The following is a 20,318-nucleotide window of genomic DNA, read 5'->3' as shown; positions in this document are numbered from 1 at the left end:
TTATTATATTTACTTTGCATTTAAAAATTAAGCTATTCAAAATAGACAGCAACAGAAATTTAGTCCTAAGTGTGCCTCATTTCCTGATCTTAGAAGCCTGTAATGATCCCAGGTGATGAGCTACCCTGGGGACACACACTTTTTAACAGGAAAAACAGGAAAGACATCCAGATCTTGCTCCAACTTGTACCCTGTACAAACAGAAAGGAAAAAAATGTGTGTCTAAAAGGCCAGTGTATAAATTAGTGCCTGAAGCGACTTGAATTTGTGGCAGAGCAACTCTCAAGCGAATAGCTTTACTATTTACTTTAATATACAATAAAGAAAGAGAATGATGACAAGCCAGTATTACGTGGTATACCCGGTATGCAACTGCACAAAGTCAACAGTGTCTAGCTTTTCACATTCCTTTTTTTTTTGCTCGGCCCGGCACAAATATGATTATCTTATTTCCCTTGGCTTAGATTTCATGTCTTTAAAACATCTTTGCTTTCTTGAGCCCACTTCCTATCACTATGATTTTCACTCCGTTTATATTTCCTTCTAATAAAGAGTAGACAGGGCATGACCTTTTGTTTTCAATCAGGCTTCAGTGGGAGTCATTGGGTATATTAACACAATGGAAAATGGTGCAAATTCAACATTCAAAGCCAGTGACTAATTTCTACTTCAGTGACTTATACAAAACTCAGGGTGAGGCTAAAAGCAACATTCCGATATCCTACACACAAACACCTTTTCTTCTCTGCCTCTTCATAGTTGCCTCACAGTCACATTGTGTTAGTGATTATTTACCTCAATCCTTTATGCAGAGTGTATATTTCACAGTGTACACCAGGTTCACCACTGGTTCTCAATGTCTCTCTTTGCCAAAAAACAAACACTTGCATTTTATGGTAAAATGATGACCCAAGGCAAAAGAATTTCCTCCCACCAAAATAGGTGAGAAACAGGGTCTGAACTGGCTAAGCAATGACTGCATAGAAGGGGTTTTGTCCAACTGCTCTCTGAAATAGGTAGCGCTGGAGTGAAGTAGTGAGAACAGCCATGAAGGCAAGAGGAGACTCTTGACCACAAAGGTCTCACATCATGAAGGACATGGATAGATTACTTCTTCCGTTCTCCTGAGCTGAACAATAACTCAGCTGCTCCTGGCCCCTCATGTGCCAGAATATTTGTCCTCACATTTGACCATGATTTTATCTAAGGTTTAAGAGGGCAACTATGTAAAGTAATTACCCAGTAATCATTAAAATGCAGTGTTATAATTAGTAATGCAGAGTAACTATCAGGAAGATAAAAGAAAGCTGAGAAGAGTAATTTATATGGTTAAATACAGGAGGGAAATATAACCTCTCTTCATCAGAAACACTAAACAGAGTTTTTGATAAATGTGGAAGAAGAGTATGTTCTTGACACCATACTAGAGAGTAAATCTTAGGTAAGTGAAATGTAATCACCAAGAGGAATTTGGGCAAAACACCAAGGTTAATTTGCAAAAGATAACTTCAGATTTTAATAACCATTAGTGCCTAGGAGGTCTATTCTGTATTTCAGCTGAAATAAACTCTTGTAAGTGTAAAGATGATCTTCAGTTTTACCTCTCTCCTAGAAAAATCAATAGTGTTTGAAAAAAAATCCACACCAAAACAAAACCGAAATAAACAGTTCATCATTATTGAATTGTTCCAATATTTTGCCAGTATGCATTCCTTGTTCCATCCACCTGCAAACATTTTTCATTGTTTTTTTAACAGTTGCTCATTAAAGTTAGCTATTGCTACCCTACTCTAAAGTAAATGCCATCTGGGAACATGATATAACTAGCTCCTAGTAATATAAGATGCTATTCAGCCATTCCCATCTATGTGCTGCTAACTAAACAATCTCCATTTGAGTGGGCTAATGCATGAAAATGTAGAGACTAAGAAATCCCTGGGCACCACTAGTGATTATTCCAGTGCAGGAGGAAAAAGAGAGGCAACTTGGTTTCCAAGGAATATAATCACAGGAGGAAATATCCCTGAATGCAATAGACTAAAGCAACTGTATTGGGATAGCTGGAAAAAGCCTTCAGAGAAGGAGACACCATTGTCCCAGTATCAGTCAGTTTGTGTTTAGGAAATGACCCTTTGGGATTTTCAAAAGCTTTCGTGATCCAGAATCCTCAAAGTTGTTTTATGTTCCTGTGTTTCACTGATTTTTTTTTTCTTTTACAGTTTATAATTTCTTTTACAAGTTAACAATTACTGCATTTTTCATTTTTTAAAATCCATTTAGGTAACTTAATACTCCCAAATATGTATTAATGTGATCTGAAATACAGTAGCTTCTCATCAGTTAAGAACTTTAGTATTATATTTGTTAGAAATTAGATACTAAGTACATATGAGGTTCAGGATTTTAGAATTACTCTACTTTCTGGGAAGTTTCAGTTATTGACTTTTAAAGAAGTGAAGTCAGCCTCTATGTCTGCAAATCTCAACTTTAGTGAATAAACCTTTTACCCAAGGATAGATTTAATTTGTGAACCCTTTTACCAATGAGAGCAGTCATGACATTCAAGGCTTGGTTTTGCCTATATTCCTCATTTATTCAACTTCCTTATTACTTCCAAAGGAAAGTTTACACTTCTGTACTCTCCACGAATTATTTTTGTTAAGAATGTAATCCTGTTTAAGAGCTGAATAGGAACACTTTATCAAATAAATGTGTATTGTTTAGCTTTTAGCATCCGTGTATCTCATGATCTTGGGGAGTTGTTTCTAGTTCCACGCTGATTACGAACAGTACAGGCAAAAATGGTTCCTTCCTTCCAAAAATCAGCATTACTACGGACTTTAATTGTTACCTCTTTATTTAGTACAGTCAATATATGTATTTCTGTTTGCATTCATGTGTCAGCATGCTACTCCTTTAGATTAAAGTGGTTGCTGTCCAAAACAGACTTTTTTCTTATATGAACAACTGAGGGTCATCAGCTAGTTCTGAACAGTTGTTGCTTTGTGCTACTGGGCTGGAAATATAAAGTGACAAGTTTTTGTTCAGCTTTTTCCCTTCTTCATTCTATCCCTTTCAGAAATGTTTGTCAGTTTTCAAATTATTAGTTTCCACTTTCTTCTTAAATTTAATGAAAACTTCTTTTAAAACTGCTGGCAATAGAAATAACACAGTGAAGACTATACACGACATTGAAGAATCATTTTCCAGACCAGCAATGAGTAAATTTCAGTCCAAAAGAAAATGTGCACAGGGAAACAAAGATGAATGCACTTCTATCTAGACAGGAGGCAAAATCCTCATATAGCTTTTGAACAGTACTAACTCAAAGGATGTGCACATCTGGGACATGACTTGAGGCTTACCCTGAATTTAGCAAAAATTATCTAAAGCCTTACAAAAAAAAATGGTATTCCTTGGTATTTCTGTCTGGAAGAAGTCAAATTCGCCTTTTTGCATGACTACAGCAAATTAGTTCAAACTGCAGGCGCTGGCCTAGGTATACTGAAACTGGAGGAGCTGTAGGAGAAAGGATGGAAAGGTCAGCTAGTTTTCTACAACCCCTTCCCCATTTGCAGTATGCTGAAGCCAGTTATTGGCAAAACTTTTATCCTGTCACCATTGATGAAAAAGTGTCAGTTGAGCTGAGCACAGCCTAGAAAATATGTTACTTCCACTGATGTTTATATATCGAGTTAGAAGCTGAGGCACCAAAAATACAGTTCTATTTGAAATATGTAATTTTAATAAGTTTTTGAACTGTGTTTGGTTTAATTTTAATAATATAGTATTAAATATAGATTTTTTTCCTGGTTGACTGACCTTTAGATAGTTGATAACTAAGAAGAAAAATAGACCTTGTTGGTTTTTTCTTTCCCCTTTGATTTATATTGATTTATCAGAACTCACTAGGGACCGAAAGACAAGAAAATGAAGATAAGGTTAAAGAAAGGTTAAGCATAGCATCAAAGCCCTTTTCACAGGCAAAAAAGGTTTTATGATCTTTAAAATCTTAGCTGCATCCTCTGTACGTAATAATCACTATAATTAAGTGATTGTCTCCCCTTCAAAAAAAAGTTGAAAATGACATAGAAGAATGATAAATCGTTAATTAATGATATGCTGTTCTGTTTCACTTCTGATTATACCTCCTGCTGGGCGCGACTGGTCTATTTGCTTCTAATCTCTGCTGTGAATTCATTCAATTCCACGCCTTTCTGCTATCATGTTTTCACCCTTCCTGACTTTCATGGCTACCATATGGTATAGAGCCACTGTAGGTTCAATTTCATGGTATCAGTGTTCTGGGGAAAAGATATCAGTGATATCCAATAGACATGCTTGGATCTGGTTGTCCCACCATGGAAATATCTAAAATTGCCATGAAAATTATAAACGTGTTCCTAAAGGGTGTTTTAAAATGAGGATATGGTAGAGTTCATCATGACCATGAAAAATTTATTACCTTAGCTAAAGAAAGAGTTATCTTATCCTCAAACTTGTCTTTTTTCACAAGGGACCTGTGTAATATGGGTAGCTTGAAAATACTAGTTGGAAGGAATAATACTTTTTAATTTCATATTAACAGTATAAGGTAGAGTATTTCATTTCACATACAGATGTACAAGGACACAGTCCTAAAAATGCATTTTTAGTATTTTGATTTCAGAGTAATTTCATGGACAAGCTCTACATTAATGCCAGAGAGATATGTGTTGTACTTGGATCCCTGGTTCTTTTCTGTGGGTCTCGTTACAATGTAGTTACTATTATTACTCGCTCTACCAGCTGGCAGGTGTTTAACTCGACCTGCTCCTTTGAATTTAGGCAGTGTCTCTCTCTGCCTCTTCCGTGGTACTTCTAGCTGTCTGAGAAGGGATGCATTGAGATGAGTTTTGTCTCCCTCTAGGTTGTGTATGTGCCATTTATGGGCTGAAGTGTCACAGATCAATTTTGAGTTCATTTGTTCACTGTGAAATGCATGGGGTCAAGGTAGCAGGGAATAATCTTGTTTATTCTCTCCTTTAGCTGTTGCCCTTTGCTAGTATCACAGTTACAAAGGTGGCTGAAGGAGAAAGGAGTGTTCTGTCTTTCCTGTAGAATAGACTGTTTTCTGAGGATCCGCTTGCGCAGAAAAAAAAAACCTAAAAAAAAAGAAAAAGAACAAAACCCCAAACCAACCAAACAAGAAGCCACACAGTTTCTGTATGAAAAAATGAAGAGACCTAAGGCCTTTCTGAGGCAAGAGTGAATGAGTTGGACTCTTTGGTTCCCAGGGTCACAAAAAACCAGTAGATTGGGCGGAACCTCCAGTCCAAATTCCAGTTATAAACAGGGTAATTTCACATTTAGGTAGGATTTTTGAGGCTGCATACCTGCCAGGGTGAAGTGTACTGCCTGCCACTGTTCCAGCCTGAGAATTCAAACATATTTTTGAAAAGTGGCTGCACCAGCAGTCAGGAGATACACCTCATTTGCAAGAGGTTACAATTAAGCTCTGCAGTGAGAAAGTGGGTCTAATCATCTATTTTCAATGACAATACATTGCATATGGCTTGTTGCTTTGTAATTTTCTCATTATCCCTATTAGAGTAATATGAACATAGGACCAACAGATTTCTCTGACTTACCATGACTGGAAAATTAAGGAATGTTGCTTACAATTATGTCCTCCCACAGATGGAGAACTGTACTCTGGCACAGCAGCAGACTTCATGGGCAGGGACTTTGCCATTTTCCGAACTCTGGGGCATCACCATCCCATCAGAACAGAGCAGCATGACTCCCGGTGGCTAAACGGTATGTAAAATGTACATCTCTCTGGTTACATTCCTCTATCCATTAAAGACTACCACACAGCTTCACTCCAGCAACATCTGTGACAAATACACCCCTTGTTTATTTGGAGCAGAATTTTGTCTTAGACCAGTTAAACTAATCAAAAGTGATTTATAAAGGAGCACTTTTGTTTTGATTACACTGAGATTTGAGGAGTGTGATTGAGTTTAAAACACATACAGATACTACAGGGACCACAGTCATGCAAGTTAGACAGAAGCTTAGGGCTTGTGGAGGCATCAACCAGGCATCACAAAGTACCTCCAGAGCCTTGGGCAGGACTGTGCTTTATACAGGCTTTAATTTTTTACTGGATTGAACGGAATCTGATACTGGCCACCAAAGTCCAGCAGAAAGTCAATGAGCAGAACTTCCTGAGCAAGTCAGAGTTGTGAAGAGTTTGGAAAAAGTGAAAGGGGTCTTGGCCATGCCAAGCATTTTGGTTTCAAAATGTCCAATATTTTAACAAGGCACAAAGGTTACATTATTGTATGGATATTACTAATCAAACCTGTGGTTGTTTATTTGCGTGCATGAGGAGAGGATAGTTTCAGAGAAAATCTTGTTTTGGCTTCCTGTACCAAAATAGTTTAGAATGCATCTGAGTATTCAATCCAAGTTCTACTGAAGTCAAAATTCCAACAGCTCAAATAGAATTATGCTTAGCTTTAGCTATACAAGGATATGAGCATTTTGGAAATGAGAATTCATTGTCTAAAAACGCTAACTGTAGCTAACTAATACTAACTCTATTTACTGAGTTAATTTATATTTTAATTTTTGAAAGGTTAACTAGCTCTACTTTTGCTGTATATGCTGCTTGCATTCTGTTTTTGAATTCACAAAATATTTAATTCTTAGCCATTTTTCACTCCTAGTCATGTTATTTATGTCTCTGCTGAGGTTCAGGTTTTCTTATGTAGTTTTGCAATTTGGTGCAAACTGTTCACACAAATTTTAATGTGTAAGAGCAGAGTATGTTTTGAAACACAGTTTCTTATTAGCTAGTCAAGAACTTCTAGTATCATACTGAATATCGCATTAACTATATGTACAATCCATAACAAATTCAGTACCTAATTCATAATTAAAACCTCAAGATGCTATTGCAGGTTGGATTAACAACTCTCTATATAACATACATTAGATACACATATCTAAATATGTACATGACAAGTTATATGGATCTGTATTTTAATATTACAAGTTGTATGAATATGATGTTTATGCTGTTAAATTTAGTTTTTGCCATAATTCATCTACACTACTGTGAGAACATTTCAGTTCTAGAGTCTGTGCTTGTCCAGTACCCCAGAAATTTTGTTCATTTGGTTATTTTATTATAACAATAAACAAGATTTCTGGACTTCAGGAGACAGTAAAGTTACAAGGGTTATGGACATATCCCATCTATCTTGGTACCTGCTAGAGTAATAAAGTGGTAACGATAACCAACACCCACTTTTGTTATGATAGTCACGATGACGTAAAGCCCAATCATGCAAGCAAAATCTGCTTTTGTGCAGTAGATTTGCACAATGACAGCTGAGTCAGGAGGATTTATGCAGTGGGAAAGCTCAGCCATTGTCCGCAGCCCCTGTACTTCATCGCTGAAAATGTGTCATTCCTTTGTGGATTCGGTTATCAGTCTTTCAGCACTAAATGTGAGAACTGCTTTTCCCAAATTAGCACTAAGGTTACATCTGACAGGGTGCAGAAACCACAACTGCTTTCTGCTCAAGATGGGGAGGAGAAGACAGTCGCACATAAAAAGCTGATGAACCTCAAGCTCTCTAGAATTTAAGTATTGTCCAAAATAAGCATAAAAGTAGAAAGACAGCATTTTTTTGTATCACAAGGTGAAGATGATTTCCAACTCTAAGTAAAGTTCTTGTACTATATTTCTGTATGGAAAGTTTCAAACTAATTTAAAACAAGATAAGAATCAAACTGAAACCTTTAGAAATTACTCTCATAGCTGTCTATAATTTAATAAAGAACGATCCTTAAGTACATTTTTGAAATCTCTCTCTCAGTTGCAACTTAATGCTTTTACCTTCCTAATATGGAAAGGTTGGCCTAAAATCTGCACTACAACATTCCTATTAAGGGCTCTAAGGCTTTACTGTTAATTTCCCAGTGATAAGATCCTGGCAGACTTTCCACACAGTACTCCTAATTTCAGCATCTAACAGGGAAATCCAAAAATGATAATTGTTTGGGTTTGAAACTCTGCAACCATGCCAGTCCTTTGATTACTTTTTTTATTTGTCATTTGTCTTTTTAAAATATAATTATAAAAGATGGTCTGTGTTTGCATGTATTTCAAGTGGATATACTTTTAATGAAACAGGCTCTCAGTGAAGGATGAGGTGTGCTCTGCTTTCTTAAAGATCTGTATAAACTACTTTTGAACCTTAAGTTTGCAGACCCTTATGTGTTTTTTAGTAAAGACATAGATTGCTATGTAGTGGAGGGTTTACTTTCCTAGTTGCTTTCTACGTTGTGTTTAGCCTCAGGTTAAAAAACAGTATTCTAATGGACATGTGTTGAAAGCTGCAGAAGAACAGAAGTTCTGGTCAAACTAACAAAGACAAATTCTCATCGTCGTAGAGTTTAATAGTTAGGCGGTAAGGCATCCAGTTTTAAGACCTTGCTAATGTTTACTTCAGTCAGAGCAAGAGCTTAAAATGGCTCTTTCCATACTAAGGCTGAGGTCAGAGCTGACGGGGTGCAGAAAACACAGCTGTTTGGTACCAAAAATGGAGAGGAGAAGACAGTTGCACGTGAAGAGCTTGAAAACTTCCCAGAAATTAAGTCTTGCCCTGAACTGGCATAAAAGTAGGACAACACTGCACAGAGTGATCAAGTTTTTGGGATTTAAATGTGAACACAGAGGTCCTACAGAGATCACACGGTGCCTTTCTGGAGATACTCAACCTTCTTAGAGGATGTGTATGTTTTTGGGAAGAGAACTTAGCCCAGCCCAGCCCTTAAAGACTTTTTAAGTCTTTTAGAGATATTAAATACTCACAGGCGTCTAAAGCTTTCATTTTGTTTAAATAATTAAACAGTCACCAAGCCAAATAAAACAAGGGAGACTGATTCTATAGCCATGGAGTCAGGGTATTCATGTAGAAGCTAGGGAACCATACATCAGTCACTGTAGCAGTGTATATTTAATTATTGATACAGAGTTGGCCAGATGTGACAAGGAGGCATTTGCAAAAACACAGTAAAATAAGCTGGTGTTCAGGGAAGTCATTTTGGATATGAAAAGCTACAGTTCAGTGCCCCAGAATGAATCATGTACTTTGTTATAAGCCATGTTCATGCACACACTGAACATTACTGGCTCCTCTGGTACGCGCATGGAGTTTCTTTGCACAAAAAAGCTTTGGCAGTCTAAGTTGGTCCCAGTGAGGGTCAAGAATAGTTTTGACCTTTCAGAAAAAAAAAATCTGAAATTGGAAAAAACATTTGAAACATTGGAAATTGGAAACAACTCCTGTCCAGCTTTACTGTAAGGAGCAACCTCTTTGATGTTACAAATACATCTTAAAAAGTCTTGCCTATAAGGCAAGGACATGTTTCCTTTTAAACGTGCCATTGCCTCTTGTAGTTCAGAGCCATCAGAACCCAGTGTTATTTCGAGGAAGTGTAGATCGGGTGCTGTAGATCAGGTCCTGCTTCTATGAACTACTTCAGCAATTAAAAAAAAAAAAAAAGAAATTAGTAGAGGCCCGAACAGGTGGGAGCAGCTCCCCCTGGTACCAGGGAGTTCCCTGGTGCACGACAGGCAGTGTTTGCTGTGCACCCTCCCAGCGTTCATACAAGGGCTGAGGGCATGGCTGGAGGCAAGAAGGCAGAATTGGCAGTGCAGTGTACCAGAGCAAATGCTAAGCAATGCAAAAGCAGTGCACCAAAGGCAGTTTTTCAAGCTGAAGATTAGAGGAGTGGAAGGAGAGAGCTTGGAGCTGCTCCCATCTTCTCTGACTTGAGCACAGGGGATCTGGCCTTAAATTGTTAACGTTTTGTAAAATGAATAACCATAAACATTTATTTTAAAAGCAAAGCAGAGTGAGGTTAAGGAAGATCTGATGGGAAATGAAATCACGAAAGCTGCATAAGATAGTATTATGAATCTGGTTTGCACCCCAGAAGTACTGGCCTCACTCATATTCTTTTCTAGACCTGGGGTTAAGAGAGACTGTCAGTCTGGATTTCCAGCCTTGGCTTGGAATTTCCTTGCTTTTTATGGGTTTAAACCACTCTGTGATATTATTTTAGCATACTTTCCATGGCTTAATTTTTAAAGTGGAGTAGTAGCTGTGCTTAGTCCCCTGGGGTTATTGTCCTTGGTAATCTTTACTTTACACTTACATAAACAGCTGAGAATTATAGAAGCTGAGTGACTGCTCAATAAAAAAGAAAATGCCCTGTTAAATTTCACAGGCTCTGAGGCAGGAAACATGGCCTTGATACTCTCCTGGCATTCAAGCAGAACTTTAACCATCGCTTTGTGTTGTTTCCACTTATGGCACTTTGTAGAATGTCCCAGTACTGGCATCACACACACTTAATTTTGGATATATATGTATTGCACAGGAGAGTAATGTGTGGCAAGAGAAAGACAAGATTTCAGATAGTTTATAGTATTTTTACCTCTCTAATAAAATGCATTACATGTGTCAAGATGTTAGAAATTAATTACTCTTGCTGAGACTTGGATGTGTTCATTTGCTGATCACTGAACCTATAATTTGTCTTTGGTCAGCCACACCAAACCCTTTTCCTACTTATACCCACTGCTACCCCCCTCTGCTGTGCCACACCCTTGTCCCTAAATGCCTTCCTAGTTTCACACTTTTCAGCTCACCTCCTACACATTCCCAATCCAGATATGCAACATGCAGTAAAATACATGCCACCAAAGGTAAGCAGATGTGGAAAGGGGCTGACCTGTCAGCACAGACAGAACCCAACCGTCCTGGTACCTGGGGGTTGTTTCACAAAATACATCTAAGATATAACTGAAGAAAGGAGTTGGTGGGTGTTACAAATACAATAAATCTCCAGCAAGAAAAGAGCTATTCAAACAAACAACATGAAAAAAAAAAAAAGTGTGAACTGCATATGAATATATTCAGTCTTCAAATTAAAAGTATTAAATCATGGTGGGAATGAAATTAGAAAAAGCTGCCCAATAGAAGTAGTCAGTGAGGCAGCTTAGCTGGCTTTAATGAGAACTCAGGCAACTTTTCATGTGTTTTTATATAGCACATTTGCCTGACATTGGAAGAGACTACAGTGAGTAGACTAAGAAGTCTCTTATAGTCTGCATTCTCATAAATTTACAAGGACATATTTAAACAACCTTATGAGTAAAAACAGGGAGGGAGGGAATTTTTTTGTGCATGTTAATCTTTTTGTTGTTATTTTGGTGGGTTTTTTTGCCCTGAAAAGATCTCTTGCATTTAAAATATGCATTACTATATTTGAACCACATTAGGCAGCTGATAGTGTGCTATCATGCAGGGTGTAGCGTGGACCGAGTTCCACACTTTCCCACCACTGCTTATAGAGGCATGAACAACTCCAACCCTTGCAGGAACAAAACATGTCCATATATGCAAGTCTCATTTCTCACTCAATACATTCTCCCACCCCCATTCCCATTATCTTCGTTGCTAAGAATAGTAATAAATAATTTCACTGTGATAAATTCCATGTGTGACAAATGCTAATGTCACCTAACATAGTGCTAGGAAGTGCTCAGAAACTATGGTGATGGTGGCATAATACTGTGAACAGAATGGCATACAAACTCAATTTACAAGGGGTTTTTTTCTCCCTTAAGTCTGTAGAACCAAATTTTAAAGATTGAATATGAATTTTGAATTGTTTTTCTCATTGCAATTTAACAAGTCTTTTTTTCTATACATTTTTTGTTACAACTCGTTCTTTTTTTCTTTTTTTTTCTCTTGGAAGAAATGTAGAATTTCTGACATCACAAAATAAACACTCCTTTCTTATTGTTATTACTTGATGTTTGTCCTATCACTAATCTGTAATGGTTACAGTTCAGGAAGCCAAACCCCCTCTGAATACTTGATAAAAGGATACTTGTGTATTTGAATCAGCTGATTCATGCTGTCTGATCCTGTATCTTTATACAAAGAGAAACATTTGGTTCAGAAATAGAAGACCAAGTAACTATTAGAGAATGTGCTTAACAATTATCAGGATGTGAAAAAAGTCATGAAGATGGTGGGTAAAGATAACCAGAAATATTATAATCTCCTATCAAGTGGCCTAAATGAAATTATTTTAAATCCTTCTAGGAAATAGATCTTCTCATTCTCTCTTTCTCCCTGTGCCCCCTAGGTTTAGGTAAGTTTCTTCATTAAATATCGATGCTGTGGATGAGATTTTGCTCTGTTTAGGTATGAAAAGTTGGTAAAAGTAGCCAAGGGACGAGTTTTGAGGTTGGAGTGGAAAAAGTGGGTAGGAAAGATGAAGCAGAAGAGAACATTCTCCTGGTCTGAGTTCACATTTGGAAAACTTCCTGGCGCTGTAGAGAATACGACCTGGAGCAAAAAGACTTGCATCAGTACATGTATTGGTCTGAGCTATAGCCACAATATGCTTGAGCAAGTTAGGATACAAATTAGTTCAGGAACATCTGAACTAAGGGTATGTGTATATTACATGGTTAACCGAGGACTCATTTATGGGTTTTATCTTGGTCAACCTTATTATCCGCGTCAAAAAAGATAATAGCTGGGAGTGTAGTTTGGAAGCCATGCTTTGCTGAAGTTTGTACTGTGACTCTCTTTATAGAGAATATAAGATAAAAAATAATTGGAGAGCTCGAAGTTCTTTGTGCACTGTTTCCACTGGAGACCAGAGAAGTTTGTCTGCTGCATATAGTACAATTTTAGGAAAGAAGTTCATAGCTCTTAAAATAAGCAGTGTGGACTATGATCCCAGTGCCAAACAGATCAGTGCAGCATAGTCTTTCTAAACAGAGACTTGGCAGTGATGGCCAGTTTGGGATCTACACAGACTTGTGCACTGAACTGGTCTATTGGTAATGTGCCTTAAAATTGCCAAATTTTGAGGCTTTTATTTCAACAGTGAATTGAAAGGTCAACATATCAACATATATCAGGCCAACAGCCCAGTAAATCCTGATGAGTCTCATGTCAGGGTAAGATCTAAGGGTGTAGCCTTTCCCATCATCTGTGCTCTTACTTCTCTGGGAAGGCAATTGGATGAAAGAACCGAAAGAAGCTCTGGATGGGTGCTAGATGTGGATAAATAAGTGCATCTCTCTGTACAGGACAAATCCGGTGATCTCATTTGGGTTTTCAGATTCAAATTTGATGACCCAGGTGAGTTGATTTCTATAGTCATCCTTCAGAGAAACAAATCTGTGTCTCATCTGCTGTCTTCAGCAGCAGGAACTGTGTACAAACCCAACTGCATAAATGCACTCCAGGAGTCCACACTTGATCCTGGATGTCTATAGCTCTGTGCCCTTCTCACACCCGCAAATTTCTGCCTATCAGTAATAATCAGATTGATTTTTTTTTAACTTAGAAGAACTGTTTATTTCTATGGATTTCTTTCAATGGATAACTTTTAAAGTTGGCAATGGATGGCTTTGTAAAGTGATGGTCTGTCCATTTCAGGAAGGTGACAGACTCAGTACATAACTCAATCAGTGATATCTGTGGCAATGATCTCTACTAGAAAGCTTTGGGTACTACTTTCAGTTAATGTGTGATTAAAAAGATCATATATATCTATACATATATATTAAAATATATACACATATTACCCACATGCATAATTTCACAGGATGCCTCTCCTTTTTCCTTAGAGATGAATTTCAATAGGAAAAAAAGAGTGATTTTTCCAGGACAGGTGTAGCATTCAGTTTCTAAGTTTGCAGTTTGCTTTGCTTTTGGAGTAAAACCCACTTTAAATTACACAACACAGGTTTCTTAGTAATTATCATTTTTGCAAAGATCCGAATCAGCTTAAGCAAAGAAAAGTTCAGATTAGGTGGCAGGATGCCAAAGACAAAGCTTCTGTGTTATAGGCCTTGCAAATTCAAGTTGGTTTCCCATGAGCTCTGAGATCTCTGTGAGAGCTCATCACAGCTCTGATGCTTGAAAAACAGTGACTTTTAGCTTCCAAATTGTGCCTCCTTTCTTGTTCACAAAAGTCACTAACCAGTTTTTCAGAAAAGTTAAGCAGAAATCTGTTTGTAGGAATCACACAGCAGAATACTAATTGATTTAAACAAAGCAGGAGCAGGTCTGTTACAACCCCGTTCACTGGGATATGACATACATCCGAATTTTCTTTTTGCATTCTTGTGTAGGGTTTTTTTTTTTCCCTTCTGCTCTAGCCATCAATTTAATGAGGGTTGACCCTGTCAATACCAATTTCCTCTTTTCGGGCCACCACGTTCAGAGTTTGGTGGGCATTCAATAGAGATTTACTGTTGACTGGGTAATTTGAGTTCATGTGTGTGGTGAAAAATTAGTGAGGAGAATTACCCAGAAAAGTGGATGCCATGACAATGCATGTCACCATGGTGTGACCAGCTCTGCTGACATAGGTTTCAAAAGCTCTCCCCCTGTGAAAATGGGGCCTGTTTGCAAATTAATTAGTTTCTGGCAGCAGCTTGATTGTTGACCCAAAGTTTGTAGAGTGGAAAAACAATCAGATTAGTGTGTTCAGTATAAAGGCCCAGCGCGGCACTCGAGTGCAGTTTGCCAAACTGTTGAAGCCGTGAATAGAGTGAAACAAATTCTTTTTTGAGAAGCCAAGGCAAAGGTTAAGTGTGATGTGACTGGAGCACGCTGGCCACAGGGCGGTGGGGAAAGAAGTGGAGGTTTCAGCCGCACAAAAATAGAGAGTGTTGAGCGAGTTGCATTGAATTTAATGAAATTCACAGCTTCAGACGCAAAAGTGTTTGGCAGTGTTTTAGTCTGTGTTAAAGGGAGAAATAAGATGGCTTTGTTGTGAGAAGTTTTCTTTGTGCGTCCATGTGGGACTCCAGGGACTGAGGCTCTAAAGGGTATTAGAGACACTTCCTGAGCCTCCACGCTGTTTCTAAGCACCTGCAGACTCTGAGGTTTGTACCAGTTCCTCCCATTCCCTGCCACACACTAACTCCCTTTATCTCTTAATGATTCAATCCAAGCTTCCCATTCATCACCTCCAACATTTGGGCAGGATTCTTCTTTTAAACAGTGCTGGTGTTGGGACTCATGGGCAAATGCATTAGAAATCAACACTTGTGAATAGATGGACTGGCTAAAACTTGTTATCCAGGTAGTGAGAAAAAAGATAGATACTAAAAAATATAATAGGCCAGATCTTTAGCTGATAATACATGACAATGTCCCCAGTGCAGCCAAGATCTGATTTCTGCTCACCGCAGTGCTCAGTTCATTTCATTATTATGCTCCATTTTATTAATGGCTTTTTTTAATATATGCCACCTTTTGTCATCCATTTCTGGCATTCACTGTTATTATCACCCTTATAATATTTCCTTTATATAAAACAATTCCTATGTATTTTTAAAAATATTATTTTCCCACTATGCCAAACAGAAAGAAAGGAAATGCCAACAAATGTGAGGGAGACCATGTTCATGGGAAGTTGAGGTACCTTCTCTTGAACCAATGTCTTAACCCTGTTGGCCTGAATAAGAATGCCTGACAGACCCAGGGGAATGGGAGGACAGAGATGCTGAGCTGAAAATATGAAGGGCTCCACCACCGCGTAACTCTCACCCCATCAAGTCACTGAGATGCCCAGCAGAGTTAATGATGTGAGGATACAGACCCTTAATCTGTTCCCAGCTCTTTCCCTCGTTCCATAAAATTACAGCTCCTAGCCTTCGACCTGTGCAAACTTTGTGATTTGTTCTTGCTAATGGGGCTGAGCCTACCCCCTTTACACTAACATTCCTGAACCGTGAATTGCTTGTCCCAAAAGGCATTTAGTGTTGCTTGCAATTAACACAACTGATTACTCAAAGCCGGCACCTGAGGTGGCATGGAGCCATCTGGAAGCATAATTGGCTCCTTAGCTGGAGTAACATCCACCTCACAGTGGAGTCTGTGATGACAGAATTATTAGTTCAAAGTAAGCCAGGTATTTGAATACCTGGTCTACACATTAAAACCTCCACTAGCACTAGACACAGATGAATTATTGCAGACTCAAAGCCTCCCTTTCTCTCTGTCTCTGTAACTTCCCTTCTCTTTGTTCATGAAATCACACATATTTCAACCTGAATGTTTGTAAGGCTGAGTAATTGCTTTTGTTCTTTGGGTTATTTAATTACAAATCTCAGTAGATGACAGGTCCTCTGCTCTAAAGGAAGACATCACATTTGCACAGTTACAGAATCCCAACACAAATGTGTGTGGCAAATCAGTGACTGCAGATTTATTCATGCCCTCTGGGACCTGCACTGCCTTTTCAGCTTAGCATGCAATATGATTTAAATTACAGCTTGTGCAGAGCTGTGCCTTGGGATTACACTCCATGTTTCCAACTGTTTATAGTTCAGTGAGCTTTAACCTCTGTGATTCTGAAAATTAAATAATGTCACGGCTGATATCAAACTGATGGCTGGTACTAGATTGTTAAATACTGTGTAGTATTAAAAACCTATTTTTACAACAAAAGTGGAAACATCAGTGTATTTAAAACATGGATGGCACATTCAGGTAGTTCAAGAGCACAATTCAAAAGTCACACTAGCAGAGAATAGCAAAGCTAATATTAAGCTCTGTTATCAAGGATACTATTTCAACTTCTGTATTTAGCAGAATTGTGGATGTGGACTTGACTAGAGAAGGACTGAGTTTAACACAAAGTAACACTGAACCTAAGTACTTTGTGATGAGGTAGACACAAAGAGTGGGTAAGATCAAGAAATGTAGATAGAGCATCTGTTGCAGTTAAATGCAGATTTGTTAATTCCTTGCAGATTTTATAGTGTCATTATTTCTGAAATACTGTGGTATATCAAGTGTTACATCTTGAAGACCCTTTTGTGCTGTAACTGTGGACATCTTAGTATTTCTCTTGCCATTCAGTAGAGGAGGAAAGGAAACACCTAATTAGAAAACTCTATTTTTAATATGGCATGTAATTTCCCATCAGATTACTTTTCACTATTTGCAGGGGTTTAATTGATGTAAAAACTTCTAGTGATTTTTCTTCATTTAGTTCTGCAAACCAATGTTTCAAGGATAGAAACTATTCCAGTCCCACTTGAGCCACTTCATCGTATTCTTCCCCGGGCTCTTGTCAGGCAACCCTGCAAAACAAAAGGGTGAATGCGATGTCACCACCAGCATCATTTAGCCCATAGAGCCTCATTCATGGCTGTGGTGTAAGGAAGGGAGAACAGGAAGAGAAAATGACAAATGGGAGAGACAAATGGATACTTACTTTTCACTTGTAAAGGCAGCATGTTTGACTAAATAACAGAGAAAATAAACAAAGAAGAATTCACAGAATTTCAGTTATCAGATATGACGGATAGATCACAGACACACAAAATGCTTGACAAATGGTTCCTCGTTTGATGCCTTTAAATTTTGACAGTGCAATAGATCCTGAACTTTCCATTTTGGTGCATTGCCAAAGTGGTCCTTCTTTTTCTCCTTGATCTTTAGAGTGCCCTACACTGCTTATCTCAGACTTCAGTGTCTAGCTTTATGTATCAAAGTGGTGTCAAAAGTATCTCACCCCTTGCTATTCCATTGGATTTTCGTTTCATTTTTTTCATGGCCAGTCTTCGCGAACGCAGATTTTGGGAAAGGTCATTACCCTTCCAAACTGTGCAGTGGATTTTTTAGGTGAGACACAGTGTGCGCTGGCCTTTAAATCTGATTTTTTAAACATGTAGATAAGTGCTTTTACATACCATACAGTAAAAAAAAAAAGACATAGTAAAGCAACATGGTAAGATATTTATGGTAACATCTAAGATTTGTCGAAGTATACAGGTAATCATCAGCTAATTGTTCATAGTCAGTAGCAGTAAATACCTCAGATGATAGTGTGCAGATAACACAGTATTATTGAAATGTGGTAACATTGTTTTTAAGAATCTCAATTTCAGTGTCAAATGATGTAGTGTTGTCCAAAAGACTGTTGAGAGTGACCCACCAAAATTGAACAGCAAGCTGATAAGCCTTTTAGCTCTTTTCCTCTCTGCTGTCAGGTCTGTATCACTGGTGATTATTGGCTGATTGTTTTATGTTAGGAAGGTGAGCTGTCTCGTAGTGTTCGGAGGGAAAATTATCTCTTTCAAAGACAATGATTAAATTGTAAATCTTTGAGACTACCATTTATTGTAAAACATCCAGTAGAATTTGATGTTCCTGAGCACTTACGGCTGCCACAAACACACTGAGTAAATGGAGACAAAATATTCCCTTTCTGATTTACCTTTTTCAGGGATGGGCTGGCCTATGTTTTTATTAGATTCCTGGATTATGGAAAAGAGTATTTTTAGCATATCTTTATATATATATAAATTTCATTTCCTCTTGGTAGGTTTTAAAGATTTCTGTTCGGGTAAGTACAGCAAGATTTGTAGGAAGATTTTAGTAGAGAGCTTGGTATAAGCAGAAATAAGATAACCTTTCATGGATGACTTTTTATATAGATGATCATTCAGAAAAAGGAGAAGAAATGTTATTTTAAAGACAGGATTACATATTTTTCCCATTCACTCCACAGCTCTTATGAAATAGTTGCAAGCATTCGGTGATGATACGTTATCTATGAATGTGACCACATATCTGAGGATTGGTGTTTATTGATTCTTTTATTGCCATGTGAGCAAAATTCAATATCTTTATAAGTAAGTAAAAGTGTTCCAGTGATGTCAGTGAGATTATTCATATTTCCTGAGCTCTATAATAACATTTGACACACTGTAAAATTTGGTATTCATGGGGCACAGCTTTCTTCACTTATCCACTCCTTTAGTCTCTATGTCCTATTCTCAGAGAAAAGCTCCATGAGAGAATAAGGTGCAAAACCTTTCTATGAGATATTTTACATGGACTAGTGAGTCATCAACTTTTTCCACAAGATTGTGTAAATGGGTTGTCATTATCAATACTCAGTTCTGCTCCATGTTTGACACACTGTCAGCTTTAATTTTTTTTTTTTGCCAGACTTTTTGGTAGAAAGTATTCTTAAAAAAAAATTCCAGCTTCCCATTTACTACAGGACCTGTATTTTTTACTGCATTTCTTTTTTTTATTACTTTTAAATATTTTTGCTAAATTTTCTGCCAATTCCTCTCCCCGTTGTTTATGTATCACAAGCAAGTGTGCTGCAAAGTCCTCCCTCAGTGCTTTTAGAAAACACAAAAATTTCGAGTCTGATACAATGTTGCCCCAAGAAACTTTTCATTCATAAGAGTCACAGAAATTGCATCAAATATTTCTGAAGTGCTGTCAGTGAATAAATTAAAAAAAAGGAGGTTTTGCTTGTACAGAATTAAAATACAAACCAATTGAACAATGTTTGAGAAGAACAACTTTCTGACAGAGCGGTGCAAAAGGTAATGTTGCAAGACTTTTCTGTCTGAAGCAACTGCACAGTTTTCATCACACCTGTGCTATCAAATACTTTTGTTACTTTTTTTAATGAACAGAACTAAGTTGCACATCAACGATAAACTGGTACATTAATTCAGTTGGGTAAAACCCTGTTAATACCTTATGTTGACTGAAGCTCAATTAAGTTGGAAACACATATTATACTCACATGACTACTGAAAGAGGTTGCCATAACTGATGCTATCACACTGAATACCTTAGCTTGTGCTGAGGGGTTTCGCTTCCTCTTACAGATGCCTTACTGCATTTTATGTTGCTGTGCTACACTGACAGATCAACTAAAACCAGTCATTCACCCTGCCCTTTTCTCAGTCTTTGCTGCCATTCCTCATTAATCTTACTGTAATGGATTTTGTGTCAAGTTACTTTACGCTGGCTGTAAAAGTTCATTATGACAACAAAATCTTTCTCATAGTTTGACAAAATCACCTCAGTTTTGTAGCCAATTCTAAAGGATTTAACTAAGAAATTAAATTACAGGAGATTGGAAAGGTTAGGAAATTGCTATGGGAGTGTACTCTGCTGGATGACTCCTTGGGACCTGGCATGGGCTGATGATTATTTCCAAATGAATTAACATCCTTCAGCGAGAGTTGAGACTATGGCAGAGTCCTGTCCAGTTTTTTGATGTGACATCAGGGAGGAGATTTTATTTTACAGCTACAAAACCCCTTTCACACACTTCAAATTGAACCTGGCAGTACAAAATTTGAAATTTTTCTTCCTGTTTTCAAAATAGATGGTTTTTGACACAAAGGCCATATTTGTTCACTTTGTAGGCAGAAAAAAGTA

At 37.7% G+C, this 20,318-nt stretch overlaps 1 protein-coding gene across 1 annotated transcript in view; it reads left to right on the top strand.

The window, feature by feature from the left end:
* The window catches only part of SEMA3A (semaphorin 3A), a 164,291-nt gene that overhangs the window by 100,012 nt on the left and 43,961 nt on the right, over window positions 1-20,318 (top strand). The window contains exon 6 of the mRNA XM_018068111.2: window positions 5,680-5,799. Within this exon, the coding sequence (XP_017923600.1) occupies window positions 5,680-5,799 (120 nt within the window). The remainder of the gene's footprint in view (window positions 1-5,679; window positions 5,800-20,318) is intronic.

Source organism: Manacus vitellinus, unplaced genomic scaffold (assembly GCF_001715985.3).
Source record: "Manacus vitellinus isolate BGI_N305 unplaced genomic scaffold, ASM171598v3 scaffold_13_pilon, whole genome shotgun sequence".
Taxonomy (NCBI): Eukaryota; Metazoa; Chordata; class Aves; order Passeriformes; family Pipridae; genus Manacus; species Manacus vitellinus.
Note: the sequence above shows the minus strand (reverse complement) of the source record. Positions and strands in the feature narration are given on the sequence as shown.